Genomic DNA, 19,634 nt, shown 5'->3' with positions numbered 1-19,634 from the left:
TTATTGTTTTCATTATGTCTCTTTTACTTAGATTTTACAAAATGTGATAATTTTAAATTTTTCTCCTAACCTTTTCTAACATGCAATTTTATATCTTAGACTTAAGTTTAAAAGAAAAAAAATTATAAATTCTAATTATTATTATCAGTTTAATTTTTTTATACAATTTCATTTAGCTGATGTGCTATAATATTTATTACTATAAAAAAATAATGAAAATAATTTAAGCACAACTATAGGTATACTCATTCTCCAACAATAATAATACAGAAATTTCATTAGGATTAAGATCTTTATTTCAAGAAAAATGATAAATATAGTCAAACCTTCCATCCATCTGTTACAATCCCTAATTACATAGTAAGAAGAAAACAAAAAAAAAAATGAAAAAATGTAGAACGATAGATACGACAAGATGCAGCTTTAACGTTAACATGGACATTTACACGAGTTTTCTTTCTTCATCACACTATCTAACCAAACACACGAACTTGTTTTGCCTTGGGACACACATCCATGAAACGAAATACACTTATGCTCTTGATATTGTTTTGACAAGAGAATAATACCAAAATATTCTCGTTACAAACAAATACATGAGATATGCAAAGAAACTTTTTCTAAGTCATAAATTTATTGGAGATGTAAATATAAATCAACATGCTTTTGGAAAACTTGTACTAATAAAGCACACCATATAATGCTTGTGTTCCCTGCCGAAGAAAATAGATAGGATGGAGCACTTCTATCTCAATTGTTGAAGCTGAAATCTTATACCACTTTTAGAACTCAAAATATACACTGTTTATTTCAAAAATCAGCTAAAATATGTATCCAATAGAACCAATTAGTTTGGCAAGAAATGAGCAACACAAGAACTTTTCACCATCACTTGGCATTCCCAATTTGTCTATTGGCTGCATAACAGTTTTATCAAGGATCACCACTTAACAGAGTAATGAGTGTAGATATAACAATCTATTATTATCAGCTCTTAGAATTCAATTTCTCCAGGAGGATTCTGTTTAGGAGACCTGGATTTGCCTTGCCTTTAGATAATTTCATTACCTGCATTTGGACAAGAAAAAGTTACTGAGATATGAAAAGAAAAAAAAAACATGAAATTTGTTTTCACTCCTACATGTTTCATACCTGGCCGGCAAAAAAACCTTGTAGTTTAGTTTTGCCTCCTCGATATTGCTCCACTTGTTTTGGATTCTCAGCAATCACTTTCTCCACCATTTTTTCAATTTCAACAGGATCTACTATCTGTCATTTCCAAAGGCAAAAGCCGGTTACAACATTTTCATTCTTTCTCAGTGCAACAACCAATGCCAAAGATGCAGCCTCAGAGCAGAGGTTTCACATTGCATGTTCAGACAAATTCAAGTTTTTCTTTTGAAAAAAAGAATTAAAACTCAATAACATCTCAAACGCCACAAAATCTAAATAATCCAGTATAGTTGCTAAATTTGTATTTGAACTCCTAAGCTAGCAACTTTGTGCTTCAGTATCAAAGCATTTATGTTGACTCTTGTTGAATTCTGTCAAAAACACAAGACACAGTAAGAACTACAGTAATGGTTAATTTTACAACTTACCTGAACCAAGTCCTTTTTTCTATGAGGCCCTTAACAGTTCCACCTTTAGCCAATAGCTCAAATAATACCTGCAAACAAATGAACACAATGAAAAAATACAGAATGCTTAAGCCCAAATTTAGATAATTCAGCCACAACTGCTCAATTGTCTTTTCTTGTTTTCCAATTCATTGAGACAGTCTTATTCAAAGTCAAACCAGAAATGCAGAAAGAAGTAGAAAAGGAAGGAACTGCAGAGAGAACAAAGAGAAGCATATACTGAAAACTGTATCATAACTATATTTCAAACTTGATGGTAACAAAATGAGTGTGATAAATCAAAGATCCAAGTTTCCTAATTACCATATTTACATGGCACAATATACATAGGCATAATAATAGAACATGTTTTAAACAGGAACAAAATATTAAAGTTCAGTGATGATTAAGGCTCTAATGATTAAACCCGGATTCAGAGATCAACATTTTTATAAACAAATCCCCACACTTGGCTTGGTCCATAGTCAGAATACACTAAAACAACCGACTTCCCACCGTAGTAAAGCATATGAACAAATCATTGTGAAAACTTGAAGGTAGAGCAACTTAATGTTTCAAAATTCTGTGAGAATCAGGGAAGCTTAGAGTACTGCACCATCATTCGTGCCAAATCAAACATACCTCCTTCCCAATCTTGCCACTAATGGTTCCACCTTTGATGGAAGCTATCAACTCAGATAACTCTTCAGGTGTAAGCTTTATTTCATTTATTGTCAACTTTTCATTTTTCATGAAAGCAGCAATATCACTCATTATCCAGTTGGCGACTAGCTTTGGATCAGCACCTTTTGCAAGAGTTGCATCAAAAAATTCTGCAATCTAATACATCAATTCAGAAGAAAAAGAAAATCACGTTAAACCATTTGTGGTAATACACTTCATTGTAATCTACTATTTCGCTTCTAACGTGTAATGTACTTGATTGGGGGGGATTTAAAGAGAATCAATGGAGCCTACTTGGACTTACGAAAATCGTTTCACTTTGATAAGCTATTTTAAGTTTATTTGAATAAATTTCACAGTCACACTTATGATATAAGTTCTTGCATCGTAAGAGTTTATTGAGTAAGTTGTTTACTTATATTTCTTTCAAATATTTATACCTAAATCTTTAGTACATTGTTTTATTAAGTTCACCTATTTTCAGTCCACAGAAAACTCACATTTTTATCATTAGCCAGGAAAAGAACATCTTGCATGCTTAAGCCCATCTGCTCATATCTTCTCCGCTTAATTTCTGGAAGCTCTGGTAAAGATTTGATTATATCATCAACATATTCCTGAGAAAGAATTACTGCTGGAAGGTCTGGTTCTGGAAAATATCGATAATCGGCAAGCCCTTCCTTTTTCCTCATCGTAATTGTTCTCTAAACAGAAAAACAAGTTATTTATGAATACTGGTCTGAAGAGAGAAAAATGAAAACATAATCTTGCACTTGCTACACTACACTATAAACAAAAAATATAGCACTAGCCTGAGAGCCTTCTTCCCATAACCGAGTTTCTTGTACTATCTGATCTTCCTGGCCTTGACTATGGAGTTGCACCTGCCTTGAAATTTCATAATCAATTGCTCTGGTCACTGAAGAAAATGAGTTCAAATTCTTTATTTCAACCTGCCAGTAAGTCACAATTGACCATATTAGCTACTAAGTCTGTAATATATTGTGTGCTCATAGAATTTTGCAATAATATGACAATACTCAATTTTCTCATCGACAAGAGAACTGCTGCTAGCAATTATTCTTTATTTCATTCTTTGGGGTAAATTTATAGAAACTCAAATTCTGTGCAAGTAATTGTTTTCATAGAGAACAGAAAACCACGTTGATAATTTCGGACTATAATCTACTAGCCAAGAAGTAAAGTAATTGCATACATTTATTGAGAACATGTCATGCTATCAAGGTAAGTAACACCAAAAATTTTACATTTTTGTTCTATTGCTTTCAAAAAATCTATTTCACAAGACATTAAACACAAAATTATTATGGCAAATGGCTTTTAAAAATGTAAGGCTAAATTACACTCATCTCCATGACTAAATATACCCATGGAAAGCTTGTTAAGAGTCGCTAGCCAAGTTCATTTACATTAAAATGGAGTTTAGTGTTGCACATTCCATATCTAGTATATTTAAAAGAAGAGGAGAGGGTAGTACAATTTAATTTACCCAAAAAATATTATCATGCTCGTCTAAGCTACGCTTTGGTGCAAACAGAACTGGTCAAGAATTGACACCCAAAAACTCATTCTGAGTTTGTTTTGTTGAAAAGAATATTTTCTCTGTCTAATAGTACAAGATTAACTGTAAACTATATTCTTAATATCTTCCATCCTTATGATTGCAGGGAGAAAACTCAACTTGAACCAACAATGACTAATTAGAGTAGGGATGACACTGACGACTATAAACAAACTCCATTCGATTTTAACAAGCTTCCTAACAATTTAACAAGGTGCCAATTCTAGAAGTCCAATAATTGGTGTGTAAAAAACCTTTAATTATTTATATCGAAGAAATAGCTAGATACCTTAGTCCCAAACTTTGATTGCCCAATAGGTCGTATTGATACATTTACATCACAACGAAGAGAACCTTCTTGCATATTGCCATTGCTCACTCCCAAATACCTCACCAACCTCTGTAGTTCTGCAGCATATTCCGCTGCTTCAATACCATTTCTCATATCAGGCTCAGAAACTATCTCAAGCAAAGGTACCCCTGCCCTATTAAGATCAACCTGTCATGAAACACCACTAACTTTAACATGCTTGTATCATAGATAAAACTTGTTGGGTTTTTGGTATTCATGTTAATGAATGGAACTGACCAATAAATGTGTTCCAAAATAAGAATTATTCATCAAAGAACTTATTTAACTTATAAAATAAGTTAAAAATTCATTTTATCTTATTTACCCCCTCTTATAAGTACTTATAAAGAATATCTATCCAAACAGAAGCTAAATAAGATTGCAACTTGCAAACTGAAGTAATGGTGAAGAAACAAAACCTGTGAGTAATTTCCATTCTCTGCGTGTAGGAGCTTTCCTGCATCTTCTTCCATGTGAACCCTTGTAATGCCAAACCTCTTGTGGCCCCCGCCAAACTCAACTGGAATATCCACATCAAGAAAACCAGCTGAAGCAATTGGCACATCAAACTGAGAAATCTGGTACCCCTTTGGAAGGTCAGGGTAGAAATACTGCTTCCTATCAAACTTGGAGTTGAAAGCCAAGTTGCAGTTAAGAGCAAGGCCCAATTTGACAGCAAACTCAATGACCTTGGAATTCAAAACAGGTAAAGCACCCGGCAAGCCCATGCAAATGGGGCAAATGCTGCTGTTGGGTGGAGAACCATAATGGTAAGGGCAGCCACAAAAGGCTTTGGTCAGAGTGGAGAGCTGAACATGTGTTTCAATGCCAATGATGGCTTCATAGTTTTTTGGGATTTTGTCAAGCTTTTTGGACTGGGTGCTGCTTGTTGAAACCTTGGTTTGAGGTTGCCGCTGTTGGGTGTCTGTTTGGGATTGTGTGGCTTTCGTCGTCAAATGATAAACCCCATTTCTTTGTCTGAGTAACGTTGATGGATAAAGCAGAAAAGGGTGAACTTGAAAGCTTCTGAATATTGCAGAAGCCATTTTGGGAGTTATTAGAAAAGACGAAGTAACAAAATAACCTTAGAAATCAAAATTCGCAGATACAGTTGTTGTCCTGTTCTCAACGACGAAGAAATTTTGTGCCCAAAATTTTCATTTTCTTTTTTCCAAAGGGTGGTTACTCTAAGTGATGGCTGATCTGCGTTCTTGGCCAACGATGACCGAGGAAGACAACAATGGTGATAACCCACTGACAGCCTTAAACCCTTAAACGCATCGTTTAGAATTAAAAAGTTGTTGTAAAAGAAAAATAAAATTTAAAAAATGTACTATATTTTTATATTAAAGTTTAGGATTTAAGGCTTGCATAAATTTTGCCTCTCTTAATATATAGACTAGATAAGTTTTACGTTTTTAACTAAATATGAGTTTTTTTTTTAATTTGAAAATCAAATTCACTAATATGAAAAATATAGACTTTAATCACGTTTAGTTTAGAATATATTTGTACTAAACAAAATGAATTGTGCATATAGAATTGGAGAGTTGTTTAAGATAATAGAGATAGAATTCATTAGTTATTATTTGTAGGGCTAATATATAAAATTTGTAAATTATATAATGAAAGAACTATAATATTGCAAATGTTATTAATACTACAATTATTACTATAGGTTAACATACCATTTTCATAATTAAGTCATTTTATCGTGTAAAATTCTCAAAATTTCATCTTTTTTTCTAAAAAATTCTTTAAATTAACCTACCAAACCGTCTTGAATACCATTTCACTCAAAAATTATCAATCAAAATAATATATCTGACCTAAAATTGAAAAATATCAAATTTGTCATATTCGAAAGCTTAACTTCACTCATTACAATTTTAAAAATTGTTTTAAAGAAGAATAACAATAACTTTTGTCACGAACTTGGAACTTTTGTCATGAAATATTTAAAAGTATTCATAACTTGCCCGAGACATTGCTTAAAAATTATTGAATAGTTGTGAGTCTCAGTCATAATAACAAGAAACATAACACATGAATATGAAGAACTTCTTACGCCATCAGAAAAAGTTATTAAATAACTGCTGTGTTAGATGTTATAAACTTAATATAAAAGGGAAACAAATTTAAATTGAACTCCTCTTACGTATTTGATTTTTTTACAGAAGTTTTAGTCATTTAACTTCTCCAAAATCCAAGGTATATATATATATATATATATATATATATATATATATATATATATATATATATATGTTTGTATTGATTCATGAGAAAAGCACAATATATTTTATCTTTTATTTCCTTCTATAAATATATGGAGACTAAACAAAGTCCAAAACTAAGAAGATCATTGCATAATCTGAAGCTATATATTATATAATCAATGGAATATGGATCATGCAGAATAATAACGTAAATATGCATCCAATATCTAATGGTTTTGACAACAGACTGATAACTCCAATTCATGCTTATTGAACAATCCAAATACACAAGTAGATATATTGAAACTTTTCCAGGATACATATTCATTGATGATATACATATATAGTTGCATAGTTGCTACTTGTCCTTCGAAAGCACTGGACAAATTACCTATTTCCTGCACAAAAAGAACAAAGGGCAAACTTGAAGCTAATGTAGTTTTCTTAACACTAGCTAGCAATCTGAAATATATATGATCATTTCAATCATATAAGAGGGCAAAAGTTCGAAATACAAAAACAATCAAATAATTTGGAGGTAGACTAACTAGGTGAGTAAGCAAATTTTCTACACTAAACCCAATTAGGGAATCCACTTTGAGCTGAACAACTGTACAGGTTAAGCTACCACAACAGAATACTCATCAAGAAGAAAGGTAGTGTTGAAAAGTAAATGATAGCAAAACTGACCTGTGCAACATTATATGTTCTATATAATCAAATCTTTAGCACTCAAGACTGCAAGAGCTTCTCAATGTCTTTCTGCAAGAGGAAAAATATAACTTAATTGACGCACGATCTTGATCTTAATCTTATTATATGACACTGGACAAATTTGGTTGTAGTTAAATGTTGGGTTTCAGTTTACACTATTTAAGAGGATAGGTAGCATCTATGCCAGCAATCCAAATATCAATCCAACATTTACTGAAGTTAAAATTGACCCCTTTTGTTTGCATCATTATTATACATAGAAATCAAACTTAATATATATATATATATATATATATATATATATATATATATATATATATATATATATATATATATATATATATAAAAGCACTCATAACATGTCTAACCTCGATTTTCAAAGGTGAGGTGGTAGGTGCATATCTCTCCACAACCTTCCCTTCTTTGTTTACTAAGAACTTTGTGAAGTTCCACTTGATACCATCTCCAAATATTCCTCCTTTCTGCTCTTTCAAAAACTTGTAAAGGGGAGCTGCATTCTTGCCATTGACTTCAACCTGCAATGAACTATATTAGGATGATTTTCATGTAAAATGGCACATGGAGCAGTATTCAAGCAAATATTCCACATGCATAAACAGTGTTAATGCAGGAAAATATACGTCATGTCAGGCCAAGATAGAATAGTACACATAAAAAGGAAAAAAATAGAGCAAATAAAATATGGGGTGATTGTCATTTATCAGAAATCACCTTATCAAAGATAGGAAATTCAGCTTTGAACCTAGTGCAAACAACTTCCTGAATTTCTTCATTGTTTCCTGGCTCCTGTCCAGCAAACTGGTTGCACGGAAATGCCAAGATTTCAAATCCTGGAGAGGGAAACCACTCGGAAGTCTCAGTTTTACAAATTCACATCATGATGAATATAGTTGACAAATTTCTTTCTTTTCCTTTTTGTTCAAGTGTTTACCTTGATTCTTGTACTTGTCGTACAATACATTCAATTCTTTGTAGTTTGTCTGTGTCAAACCACTGCACCAGTGAATTAAATGTTATTAGTTACAGACTAATAAAATTGGGGCGAAGAATAGTGTCCAGTAATTAGCTATACAAACAATAAAACCAAGTCTTATCTCACTAGGTGGTGTTAGATAAATGGATCTAACAATGGCGGCGAACTCTGTCAGAAACCAAAATTTCATGAAATTCATTTATACCAAGATTTCTTTAAACAGGTTTCTCAATGTTCTGTTTGCTCATCCTCTACCTATTTTAATTGGACAATTTTCTATCATCTTTTCTATGTGGATCCTTGGTCTTAAAAACCTGAATGAAATAACCCACCCTGAGTAAGTTTGTTCCATTTTCAGGCCTGTCGATCCTACTCCAACTTTCTCTAGAACTGGATACAACTGTTACTGACAATTGAGCTTATATTTTCTAATTTAATAACATTAAAAAATATCATAGCAGATATCATACATGAAACACATAATACATATCTTGATAATATCAATGCCATATATTGTATCTTCTTAAGCACAACTGTTAATAAGAAACAGAATGTTGTGTAGCATCATCCAACCTAGAAACCTATGTTTTAGCCCAAAAATCTATGGCTTTTCAATATCTGTATACCCTATAAGGATTATTTCACATTAAATTCACCAGCAAAGGCTCTAATCTGTCTCTTTCTCTCTCACACACACACATAACAACCATACAACATTTTCCTACAGTCCATATAACACATGTGAATTTTTAAAGCTTCAATAAAGTTGCTAGCTGAAAGTGAATTTGTCGACAGTGAATGAAGAAAGCAGAGCAATATAAAGAACGTGGATTAACAGTAACAGATAAATAAGGTCAAACTGAGATGCATAAAGAAATACATCGGTAAAATTAGTATTTGGGTAAAAGAAATGTGACCCAAAATAAATTTATCAGCGTGAATCAATCAAATTTTGTTACCATTGTGAGGCAACATTCACAATCAGTATAACCTTCCCACTGTAATCATTCAGACTCACATCATTTCCACGGATGTCCTGTAAATATAGTTCACACCAGAAACAAAAATAAATAATCAAAAATAAAAAGACTTCATCCAAGCAGTTAAGTACTAACCACAGATCAGCAATAAATATAAATCAGCACATCAAAATCAACCAGGCTTGTCCTAAAAATTTTGGTAGGACAAAACAAACACGTTATACAGAATCGGACATAATACACAAATCAATAATCAGCGAAAACAACCTGAACTCAAACTCAAATCATTTTCAGTTAATATTATAAACAACATTAAGAAAAACAAATCTAAATTTTACAGTCTTGATGAAGCAGATATGCAGCAAGGTCATGAATTGAAAAGAAAATTTGATCAGCAAGCTCCTTTATCATTGAAATACAACAATATATAATCAGAAGCTACAAAAACATAATTAAATCGTCTTAGTGTGCACTTTTGTTAATCTATTCCATATTAGTGTGCACTTTTGTTAATCTATTCCATCTTTCACAGGGTATCTTCACCCACCCACCAAGCAACTAGAGTGCGAAAGCAATTGGGCAGGAGCAAGACTCAAGCTTTAAAGTAATCAAACAAGTGGGTATGAGCAGACAACAATTTCTAAGCAGATGCAGTGAAAAGAACGAACCTTGACAGTGAAGTCGTAAATGGATTTGGAAGATTGTTCAGCCATGAAAGAAGGAGTTGATGAATAAGTGCGAGAATAGAAGAAGAAAGCAAAAACCAAAAAGAGGAGAGAAATGCAGTTCCAGAAAGTCAACAAATTCATGCCAACTAATCAATGCAATGTTCTCAACCGATTTTATACCCTAAATGGTTAACGTGGCTCTGTTGCTATCTAGGAAAATGCACGTCACGATGTGAACATGTGAACACAAATTAAATAATCCGAATCAGAATCACGCTGTCATACAGCGGGGATTGAACAGAATAAAACCTAAAACCCTGCTTTTCCCTTCAAGAAAATTTGCAAGATTGTTTTTGTTAAAATAATCAATCACTACTCTATTTATTATGAATTTAATTTCCATACACAAACTTTTATGTTATTAATTCTAATATTAAAATAATTATTATAAAAATTATAAACTTTTCATATAGGATATCATGTGTTTAAATGACAATTAAAAATTAAATTATTAATAGGTTTTTATAAATATAAAAAATTAAAAAATAATGTTTTAAAAAATTATCATAATTTTTAAAATCATGAAAAAAAGTTTATATATATATATATATATATATATATATATATATTAGTCCTTGGAAATCTCAGACGAATTAGCCATCTCTAGCACAACACGACAAAATTTAAGCTGATGTTGATTTTGTTAAGACAACTAATACGAAAGAGCTACAATAATTTCAATCTTGTAAGGCGGCAAAAGTTTGAAATACATAAACAAAAAGGTAGATAAAAATAATAATCTCCTTTATTAATGTTATACATACAAATGAGTAGATAAGAAAATAAGTAAAGTTTTTAAAAAATAATAATGGTTATATTAAACTAGAATGTTAAAAATTAATATTTAAAAGTTTAAAAACTATAAAAAATTAGAGAGTAGAAAATTAATGTTTCAAAAATATTGCAAAGTTCAACAAATGTTGAAAACTAGAAAAAATAAAACCTGTTGTATTTACTTTTAGTCTATTACAAATCAATTTTATGATTCTGAGATTTGAATCTTAAATTACATCATTTGGTACCTTAACTTCTTTCATTTATAATCAGATTTATCATGTCTGATTTCATCAAATATTTAAGCTTTACATCCTGAAAGTGAGTAAACACAATGTAACAACTAAAAAACACAAAATATTTGAACACTTGGCTTTTCCTGTTAAAGTCATGATATTATTTTTATGGTAACAAGAAATAACAAAAAGTTACTTTTAAATTCTAAACAAATTACTGATTAAAAATGTTGGATTAAATTAGCTGAGAAAGTGTGATAGTGAATAAGAAAAAATAGGGAGATTTCATTTACCTAATTAGAGTTTAGAAGAACAAAACTGAACTCTCATTCCTTTATTTTGTTAGAAGCTACTTACAATACAAATGAAAGAAATCATTGTTCCTATATCTACCTCAGCTAAAAGTATTGACCAAACAAGGACACATCCATACTTGGGATATATCATATATGTATATATATGCAGGTCATCATTTACAGAGAAATATATAACTTTTAGAAAAAATTTCCTTGCTTTTTCCATTTTTCACTGTCATGAACCAGTATTTAACAAAGAGAACTTAGCCCATAAGCATATCTTACCCTTGTCCAAGACCAACCTTGCCCCAGTGACCAACCAATGGCCAGGACTATCTTGTGGACCTTTACACAACTGTGACGCGTCTACAAATTTCAACAGCTTTTGCGTTTGCACAGGCACCGGGGGTCCTGTTGGAAACACACTTGAGTCCAAAACCACAACTGGTTTTTTCTCTTCTTTACCCGAAATTGAAGTGCTTATTAATGAGAAAATGCCAGACCTCTGTGATAACCCAGAGGAACCCTGTGTCCAATTTGATTTTACAACCACACAATTAGACACCTGGGAGAACAACAACCTCAGATGAAGGACACTCCTTGATTCATGTTTCTTCACATGAAGTTGTGCACCTGTTACTATAAAGGCCACATCTTTATCAGAGCTCCATCTAGGATCGTACTTTACTGGAGCTGTACATACATGGGAAAATTTCTTCCCATTAATTGCTTCAAAGAAACGCTCGTCACTGATTTCTTCTGACCATATTGAGGATTCCTGTATTTTGTCCTTAAGCATTATTGGAGTGTTCAATAGATGTTGCACGTGTATGGCTAATCTGTGTCACCAAACATCCTAGTGAGCACCACTCATTGACCAAACCAAATATTCTTAGCTAGGAATGATGGTTAGACAGAATTATGATTTGATTGTACTTTTAGTCTATCATGCATCAATTTTATGACTTTTACCACCTTAATTTCATCAATTTGTCCTTTATATTGAATTAGAAGACAAACTATATTAAGAAATGAATTTAAACCTAATTCTGTCTCATAAAATCAATTTGTAAAATTAGATTTGTATCTATTTATATACTGTGAATTAGTCTTATTTCTAGTTAATATGGGATCTCTATCAAATTGTGATAGATAAAATGCAAGCAAGCCAAAGAATAAACAGTAATAGTGTGAAAGCAACCTGTTGCATTTCATTCCCTCAAGAAACAAGCGCATCCCTGTGATTGGCCTCTTACCAACTGTTACCTGTTATGATTAAGATAGATACTTAAGCAGAAGTGGACAAGAAAGTGTAATTTTTGATAGGGAATCATTTGAATGTACCTTTGAGGTGTTTACATAAAGCTTGGGACCTATCAAGTTGAAACTGAGAGAAGGTGAAGAGGTGGTTCTGTTGGTGGCTGGACATAGTGGAAGATCATTGTGAACGGGTGCCCAAAGCTTGTGTGCTTGATAGTCAAGAAAGTAGGGTAAATCTGACATCGGAGGCTTATCTGCATTTCATATGAATTTAATTTCATTTTATTAGTTCAACAACCAAAAATTGACACCCATGTGAGGAGTGAATGGCCAAACATTTTCAAAGGGACCTCAAATCTTGTGCCTTTGGAACAAGTCAAGAAAATATGGCAAATCTGACACTGTAGGCTTATCTGCATTTTGTATGAACTTATTTCGTTCTCATTTGCCTAAAATTGTTAAAATCAAAAACTTCTGTTCCAATTTTGAAGTCAAATAAGCTTTCTCTAAGATTATATATTAATTTATTGTATCTGGTTGAATTGATTGAGTTATATTCTATGAGCGTTGAGTTGAGATATCTTATCGACATGATACATCCTGTACCAAATCTGGTCAATCCGAAGAAAAGATCACTTTAATTTATCCACAACTTTTTCTACGCGTTGCGAATTACATGTGGTATGACGGCATTTTGAGAAACAAAAGATAAGAAAACTAGTATATCTTACCAATCACATTTCATAAATACTTTCATCATTACGTCTCATTCTTTATTCAATTCATCAACCAGAAGTAAAGTATCTTAATACAAAAATATTAATTAACTGTTAATGATATTGACTTTTGGGATCAACCATTTAGGGAATTGCTATTCCGAGACATGATTTCAAATGGTCACAGATGGAGTTTTCAACCCCCAGACAATTGTTTGGTTAAAAGATAAAATCATGTCATTAATACAGAATTGCCAAAAGGAAATCTCCTTATAATTTAGCATTTATGTTGGTTTGTTGTGTGTGCGTGATGGGGTTTGATGTTAAATCGTGGTGAACATATTCAAAGTCAAAATATTTACAGAAATAGTTTACATTTATGTATATTACCATGCTCTTTTATAAAAATATAAATAAATCTTAAATTTTCAGAGGAGGAAAAAATAAAAGAAAACTTACATCGAAGATAGAGGTTGATGGCATGAGATAGAAAGCCTTTGCCTGGAAGACCTTTAAGAAGAGAAGTGATGGGAATGAAGCTAAAATCAACAGCATCTGGTTTCTTTGGAACTGTGTGAAGCCATTCACTATGGTCCCTCACTTGGGTGTCCCCTCCCCTCTTTGCACATATCACACTAATTCCCTACATGTTCCATTATTTATCTACAATATTATTTCTGAATAAGAAACATTTTTTCAGGGTCCTTCATTTCACAAAATTTTCAATCTTAAAAAATTCTCAGACATTAAATTATTCCTGAAGAATGGGGTAAGTGGAACCTACATCTTTTGCACAAACTGATGTAGAGCTGTTGAAGGCAACAATTTGTGGACCAAAGACATCAAAAGCCTGTGGGACCTGTATGTTCAGCATAATACATTGTCATCAAATTATGGTTGCTTGTGTTCATGGGATATTGCTTGAAGAACATGTTGATTAATAATTATATACACGAAGGAAAACCTTGTATTTTTGGTCTTTAGACCTTGGAAGGAAACTGCATGTCCCAGTGAATAATTGATTTCCAAGCTCATCCAAGTGCCTCTTCAGCTCTGATGCCTCCAAGCTGGAAGACACGTCTTGCTTCACCAACACTAAATCTTTGCCACCAATGCTTAGCCCCACAAGGATGTGTGTCCCGAACTTCTCGATGAATCTGATCAAATTTTCGCATTAATTAACGTCAATCAAGGAACTGCATAACTTGTTTAGTATCTATAATTTCAATCCTTTTTTTTTCAAATACAATATAGAAAAGGCTAAGTGCTATATCGAGCTTTTTGTGAAACATTCGATGTGAATTCATTAATTTTATTCGGCAACGCGTAATTTCCCCGGTGGGAAATGGAAGGTGTAACAGCTAAACAAAAAGACTCCAGAATTTTCAATTTGAGAAGAGTTAATTGAATTGGGAGCCAACTTTTCATAGAAAAAATTTTAGTCAAAACAGTTTGGTTATTAGCGTTTTCAATTTAAACCCTTGTGCATAGTCAACGGCCAACTCAAAACATTTGAAACTTCAATTAATTTTTTGAGCCTGCAAGTTTGCTAGAATATTCTGGGCAACGGCCGAATTTTTTGGCAAATAAAAATAAAACCCAACATTTTTTTTTTCTAAAAGGAAATAGAATAGAAATCTTTTAAATTCTGACTGTTAATGAGTGCTGTCATAAAACTTTGAGGAAATAGTAAGATAAATGAAAATAATAATAAAAAAAGAAGTGGATGATAATTATGAAGCATCCGTGATGATTTATCGTTAGCCTCGATCCTACGTTTTCCATTAGAAAATGTCCAAAGCCATTGCTATGTCGTTATCATAATCATTTTTTAAATATATGGGTAAACGATTGACTTGTACTGAATACTGATCCACTGATATGAAAAGGAAATAACAATACGTGATTAGGCTTTGTTAATAATGGAAGAGATAGTGATGAGAATAAAAATAATAATTAAGATTGTCCAGTTGGCCACCTAGCAGCCTCCAAATATCAGTTAATAATAATATATATTCTAATTTAGTCAATTCTTAAAATTGTGATTGCTTCTAATTTTTATATATATATAAGAGAAAAAAAAAATAATTTTAATCATCCGAAAAAGGATGAGCATTATAAGTTTGATCCAGTAATTTTATGATGCATAATTTTGAAATGTTCATGGAAGCAAGATTGAGACTTGAGCAACAAAAGTGGAAAAGGAAATTCAGAGACAACGTTTTGTAATTTTCCTTTTACTTTCCAGCAAGCAGCCAATAAATTCAATTCAATTTTGACTATATATAAATTATTAGTACACTAATCGTTAATGAAATTTCTAACTTGGTCCCCATAAGAAAAAAAAAATCCAATTTAGTGAAGACTTTAGATTATTTTTCTCTACACGCTCTTGATGAGTATCACTGACTTGGGGTATATGTAACTATTTACATTAAATTTTCAGTGTTCTGTAGTTAAAAAATTCTCAAGTTTCGATCATTGGAAAAAAATAATGAGCATTAGTGATAACTGCGAAGTTTAATAAAATAATGACACATTCTTTTACATAGTTGAAATCACAAACCACTTTTGAAAGATGCTGATGCAAAAATGCATAAAGTCTTCATACATACATATATATATATACATACATATATATATATATATATATATATATATATATATATAATAAAATTATCAAAGGCTCAAAGGTAATGATGACGGAGTTGACTATAAGATTTAAGCAATGAAAAATAGAGCAGGGACCATTTCAACTTAGCTAACTTACAGGTCCAGCAAGATAAGCAAATGTGTGCCATGGAAGTGTAGAATTACAGTAATAAATTAGTGGTGTTGTTTTTCCTGATAAAAAATCCAACACAAGCCTCAGAGTGATTAAAGTACGTGGGTTGGAAAAGATAATCTAAACTATGGCTTTTGTGCCTGATTTTCTATTTCTCGTGAAAACTGTATTTGAGGAATGTAAAACTGTAAAACTCGACTGAAGACTAACTTCTGTAATACTGTATTTGACTGGTCTTGTAGATTTTTTAAACTGTCATCTGACTATAAACTAATGTATATCATAAATTTGAGTTACGTACATTGAATTCTGTTTATTTGTTTATCATACTTTCGAAATCTCAGTGATAATTTTTAACTTTTTTTGATGATTTTTACAGCGATATAATATGTAAAAGTGAAGTACATGAATTGCCTAATCCACTAGAGGGTGGTAAAAGCAGGTTTACACAAAGTGGTCAACCACTACATGAAAGGAAGTAATGGAGGTGTGATGAACGCATAAACCAGAGGCCAGTTCAGAGTGGGGCAGATTATAATAACATTGCTTTTTGATTTTGGTGGATAATTTATTTGCATTAATATGTAAAATAGAAATGATTTTTTCAGAAGAAGATGAACAGGTAGAAGAAATTATTATTACCTTGCAAGTGCAGGGGGATCCCAGGAAGAAGGAACAGCTTCAAGGACTTGATGAGACAGAAGAAGAGGGTACCGATCAATATGAACACTGAAGAGTTTGATAAAATAACCATCAATACCCAAACACTTGGTGTTAGCAGCATCGGTGGCCCACGAACTTTCATCAAACCCAAACACGGTGTTGAAGTACCCAGATGGGATTCTCCCAGGGATCGAACTCTTCTGGTTGAAGAGCTCTGACATCTACAAACCCAGAACCCAAATTTCGACATTTTCATTTTCAATTTCGTTTTTCACCGAATGACCACAAAGTGTTTGATGAAATGAATGTCTTACTTGATTGAAGGTGAGGATGTCGGATTGGTAGCGGGTGCAATCGCCCTTGTCGCATTTGATGTCACCGGAGACATCTCTGATGGGTCCGAAACCCGGCACCGTGAGCACTCGTTTCTCTGTTTCGTTGAGAAGAACCAAACGTTCTTCGCCTTTGCAGAACTTGAGCCTGAAATCTGAGGTCAAGTCGAAGCCTTTTCCTAAACAGTTCAACGCCCTCTCAGCTATGCCTTCGCCCATCTTTTCTGTTGTTTTACCCAATCAATCAAAGTTTCGCTCGTAATATATATATACATACCAAGTTTTCTCCACCAAGGGGTAAAATGGAAATAGGAAAAAGGTTAATTTAGGAACATAATTGATTAATCAATTACTTGTTTTTTATATAAACACTATACTATACAGTGAGAAATAAATAATAAAAAAAATTGAAAGACCGTTTAAGAAATGGTTAGTTCTCTCGTGTTCATATCATTGAAGTCATAATTTATTCCAAGTTTTAGGTTTGACTAACATTACTTCAGCCTCTGATTCACGACACGGTCTTGGCTCTGCTGTTTTAACTGTTTTTGTGAGGTTGGATCCTAAACATGGAACAGATCGAATACCATTCACACAACAAGAGCATGTTTTAGAATTCGGTTTCGGATTTTGTCTGACAGCTTCAGTTTTTTTGTCTTGTTCGCTTGTAACCAGCCAAAACAAACAACCTATTATTAAATCCTTATAATTATGTCACCTTTACCTCAGCTGCTATATTCAATTATTATTTGGTAAAGAAAGAAATAAATAGTCTCATGAAATTACTGAATCGAACTTTTTTGTTTTTTTTTTCAGTTACATAACTGGTGATGGATCTATTAATTATTAAATTGTTAATGAAAGTTTGGTAATCGACGTAGTGACGTGGATGGTTAAATTTCGTTGTCGTTGGAAACGGAATTTGTCAAGTTGATAGCCAAATCCGTGACTTTAAGATTGTGGTATTCTGTTCTGTGTGTGGTTTGCAGCATCGTAAGCCATTTATTATGGCTACCTGATTTCTCAGGCAACTTTTCATCGTCACAAACCATGTGTGTGTACACGAGTGTCTCTTAAGGTCAAAATTCTGTATTCAATTTTAGTTTTTATGATACATTCTAGATTATGTTATGTTTGATTTTTGTTAGAAGTAAAAGTTGAAACATATAATGTGGAATTTATGTATGTTAATGAATGTTAATGACAAACATGTTACCCTATTAAACTCACCATTGACTAATTTTGCAAGGTTTGCTAAGGTTCTGAGATTCAAATCGGTTAAAATTAATTATTTACGAAAAAAAGGTTAAATATGTTTGTGGTCTCTTAATTTTTCATAAATTTTGAAATAAGTTCATTTCGAAACTTTAGACCAATTTAGTCCTTCATCTTTCGAAATAAGTGAATTTAGTCATTTTTAATCAAATTTTGTTAGATTTATTTGATGTTTTGTACACATTTCAAGATTGTAATTGAGTTTTTATATTGTTTGACGCATTTTTACTTTAATGTTAAGTTAAATACTATTATAAAACGCATTTGAAATGTCAAATAAACTTAACAAAATTTTATTAAAAAGACTAAATTAAGGTATTTCGATATTTTGAAAGATGAAAGACTAAATTGGTCTAAAATTTTGAAATAAACTAATTCCAAAATTCAATTAAAGTTAAGGGATGAAAAACATATTTAACCAAAAAAAAAAAACAATATATCACTTATTGCATAATCCATACGTTACATTACATATCAATCCAGGTCTTTCGTTAATAATTGATATCTATTTGGTTGTAAGAGAATTAAAAGCTCATACCAAACTAATTCTTTGATTATCTATTAACTCACAAAAAATCTGTCATTACTAACTCTGAGAAAATTGCTAATAAGTAGTATCGTGATCGTATATTAATTAAGTACATGTTTTTGTTTGCATATAATCTTGTGAAGACGCAAGTAAATTTTGTTTAAGGGTTTAATTTTGATTTATTAATAGTTGTAAACTTATCAGAAATTATATTAAAATTTATCTTTAAAGTTAAACATATATAATAATTATGTTTGATTGGTGAATTCTTCACATCATTTGGTATGTACTATTTATTTAATTTATCAAATTATTCAGATTTTTTAAAATTGTCATTGAGTTAACCTTTAAAATAAATTAATATTTATTGAGAATTTTATTAAAACTAATTCATTTGAGGAATTACTTACATAAACGCTATTTTCTATTTTCATATTGATAATTTTAACATACATCTTTTATGCAGTATAAGCTTATAATATAGAGAAAGTAGAAATACAAAGAAAAAAAATTGCGAGAACCATAATTGAATGTATTATTTTAAAAAAGAGAGGATAATCAAGTTTTATTAGGTATGAATTGTACGTCTAACAGTTATAGATGATTTAATATTATTAAAAGACATTAAATGTTAATAACCAATAATTAAATATTCATAACTTCTTTCACCTTCCATTATTTATAGAACATGTGTCCTAAATATTTGGCGAGACAGAAACGCAGAGAAATAAAAATAAGAAAAATATTAGCAACTGATAAATAAAATTTAAATTAAACAACAACGGATATCCAAACTTTCTAAAAGTATTTTTCTACATTAAATAAAGAATGACTGAAAAAACAGTATTTAAGAATATAAAAAATTAAAACAATTATAAGAGAAATAAAAATTAATA

General features: G+C 31.6%; 3 protein-coding genes across 3 annotated transcripts; all 3 read right to left on the bottom strand.

Moving 5' to 3' along the window:
* Nucleotides 1-750: 750 nt before the first annotated feature.
* On the bottom strand, nucleotides 751-5,508 carry LOC114179034 (glutamyl-tRNA(Gln) amidotransferase subunit B, chloroplastic/mitochondrial). The gene is given in 9 exon segments (XM_028065226.1): nucleotides 751-1,068; nucleotides 1,153-1,269; nucleotides 1,602-1,618; nucleotides 1,621-1,669; nucleotides 2,262-2,459; nucleotides 2,804-3,007; nucleotides 3,116-3,256; nucleotides 4,175-4,384; nucleotides 4,657-5,508. Coding segments are annotated over 9 exon segments (1,644 nt in total). The 5' UTR covers nucleotides 5,284-5,508; the 3' UTR covers nucleotides 751-987.
* A 1,094-nt stretch (nucleotides 5,509-6,602) lies between these two features.
* On the bottom strand, nucleotides 6,603-10,094 carry LOC114174952 (probable phospholipid hydroperoxide glutathione peroxidase). Its single transcript, XM_028059687.1, has 7 exons — nucleotides 9,813-10,094; nucleotides 9,124-9,200; nucleotides 8,123-8,184; nucleotides 7,903-8,021; nucleotides 7,539-7,706; nucleotides 7,147-7,218; nucleotides 6,603-6,854 (listed from the first exon to the last, which is right to left on the bottom strand). Exons 1-6 carry the CDS (start codon nucleotides 9,951-9,953, stop codon nucleotides 7,189-7,191), a joined length of 597 nt encoding a protein of 198 aa, XP_027915488.1. The 5' UTR covers nucleotides 9,954-10,094; the 3' UTR covers nucleotides 6,603-6,854; nucleotides 7,147-7,188.
* A 1,098-nt stretch (nucleotides 10,095-11,192) lies between these two features.
* Nucleotides 11,193-17,191, bottom strand: LOC114175809 (MACPF domain-containing protein At1g14780). Its single transcript, XM_028060616.1, has 8 exons — nucleotides 16,917-17,191; nucleotides 16,582-16,823; nucleotides 14,119-14,311; nucleotides 13,939-14,013; nucleotides 13,614-13,797; nucleotides 12,523-12,692; nucleotides 12,380-12,444; nucleotides 11,193-12,017 (listed from the first exon to the last, which is right to left on the bottom strand). Exons 1-8 carry the CDS (start codon nucleotides 17,151-17,153, stop codon nucleotides 11,414-11,416), a joined length of 1,770 nt encoding a protein of 589 aa, XP_027916417.1. The 5' UTR covers nucleotides 17,154-17,191; the 3' UTR covers nucleotides 11,193-11,413.
* Between the last annotated feature and the right edge of the window lie 2,443 nt (nucleotides 17,192-19,634).

The sequence above is a fragment of the Vigna unguiculata genome, chromosome 3 (genome assembly GCF_004118075.2).
Source record: "Vigna unguiculata cultivar IT97K-499-35 chromosome 3, ASM411807v1, whole genome shotgun sequence".
Taxonomy (NCBI): domain Eukaryota; kingdom Viridiplantae; phylum Streptophyta; class Magnoliopsida; order Fabales; family Fabaceae; genus Vigna; species Vigna unguiculata.
Note: the sequence above shows the minus strand (reverse complement) of the source record. Positions and strands in the feature narration are given on the sequence as shown.

Coding starts and splice junctions, on each gene's coding strand:
- LOC114174952 (XM_028059687.1), bottom strand. CDS start 9,953: ATGAATTTGTTGACTTTCTGGAACTGCATTTCTCTCCTCTTTTTGGTT. Junction 8,185..9,123: donor GTGAATGTTGCCTCACAATG/GTAACAAAATTT, acceptor TCACTGGTGCAG/TGGTTTGACACAGACAAACT. Junction 8,022..8,122: donor CGACAAGTACAAGAATCAAG/GTAAACACTTGA, acceptor TTCCCTCTCCAG/GATTTGAAATCTTGGCATTT.
- LOC114175809 (XM_028060616.1), bottom strand. CDS start 17,153: ATGGGCGAAGGCATAGCTGAGAGGGCGTTGAACTGTTTAGGAAAAGGC. Junction 14,014..14,118: donor CTAAAGACCAAAAATACAAG/GTTTTCCTTCGT, acceptor CTGAACATACAG/GTCCCACAGGCTTTTGATGT. Junction 12,018..12,379: donor GAGGGAATGAAATGCAACAG/GTTGCTTTCACA, acceptor TTGGTGACACAG/ATTAGCCATACACGTGCAAC.